Source organism: Arachis duranensis, chromosome 7 (assembly GCF_000817695.3).
Source record: "Arachis duranensis cultivar V14167 chromosome 7, aradu.V14167.gnm2.J7QH, whole genome shotgun sequence".
NCBI lineage: Eukaryota > Viridiplantae > Streptophyta > Magnoliopsida > Fabales > Fabaceae > Arachis > Arachis duranensis.
The window spans coordinates 75,624,899-75,626,052 of NC_029778.3; the positions used below are offsets into that span (position 1 = coordinate 75,624,899).

At 29.3% G+C, this 1,154-nt stretch overlaps 1 protein-coding gene across 3 annotated transcripts in view; it reads left to right on the top strand.

The window, feature by feature from the left end:
* Window positions 1-728: 728 nt before the first annotated feature.
* Window positions 729-1,154, top strand: part of LOC110273813 (probable WRKY transcription factor 38) — a 64,363-nt gene continuing 63,937 nt past the window's right edge. For all 3 annotated transcript variants that reach the window (XM_052252225.1, XM_052252226.1, XM_021126911.2), the window contains exon 1: window positions 729-1,038. In XM_052252225.1, coding sequence (XP_052108185.1) covers window positions 743-1,038 — 296 coding nt within the window. In that variant the 5' untranslated portion in view covers window positions 729-742. The remainder of the gene's footprint in view (window positions 1,039-1,154) is intronic.

Sequence of the window (1,154 nt, forward strand, 5' to 3'; positions counted from 1 at the left end):
TGCAAAATTTTTGCAACTCTGCGGTTACAATTTAAAACCATTGACCTATCCAACAATGAGAGGGCATCTTTTATAATTTTCTGAATATAAACGATAATTTAATTTTAGGGAGCCACTCGGATAAAGACGTCTAAAACATCTTTTTTTAAAGATATTTTTCAATAATTAAAATTTAACATATATAATCGATTAAATCATGTTATTTTTGTCAAAATTAGGCTAAACAAATTGATTTAACCGAAAAAATGGTGAATTAAATCTTGAACTGGTCTAAATTAATATTATTTTTTCCATAAAAAAATGACTATAATACTCTTATTATAGAGAATGATTAAAATACTCTTATTAAATATCTTTATAAAAAGACGTTTTCAGCATTTTTATCTGAGTGACTCTCTTAATTTTATGTTGCAAATAGCCTTGCCCAAGAATAATATGGATCTATTTAAGATAATAAATAACACTAAATAACGTGTGGTTAGCTCATGAATCTGCTTAAGCGCAAGTTTGAATTTTTTCTCGTGTATGTAACAACCTTTTAATCAGCGTCAAATCTTTAAATAAAATTTAGTAATACAATAGATTAGTCTTTGACTTGTCGAGTTGAAAAAATACTGTGAAAAATAAGTAATAATTATAATAATGTATTTATTATATTTAAGATTAAAAAAAAAACAATGAAAAGTACTAACCTAGTTATACGCTTCCTTCACCCAAGTAAACGTTTTGGGAAAGAACTAGAATGGAGAACAATAATGAGGTTTCAAAGGCAACAATGATGGAGCAAGAAATAATGAGAGGGCGTGACATGGCAAACCAGTTACTTCAAGTTGTTGTTGATAGTAGAAATGAAGAAGAAATTGAAAGGTCAACGGTGATGCCTTTTGCTGAAGATGCTGTGCGCAAAGTTCTCAGATCATTCACAAACACACTCCTGCTATTGAACAATGAAGACACAAAAGAAAGTAGTTGCAACAGCAACAACAACAAGAAGAATAGTTCCAGCAATAAAAGTCAAAAAGGGTACCACAAGAGAAAGTAAGAATCATATATTCATACATGATACTTTTCTAGATCTAGCTAGCTAGCTAGCTATATGATTATTCTGTGTGTTTTAATTTGTGGGTTTGATTATATCGATGTTAGGAACACAT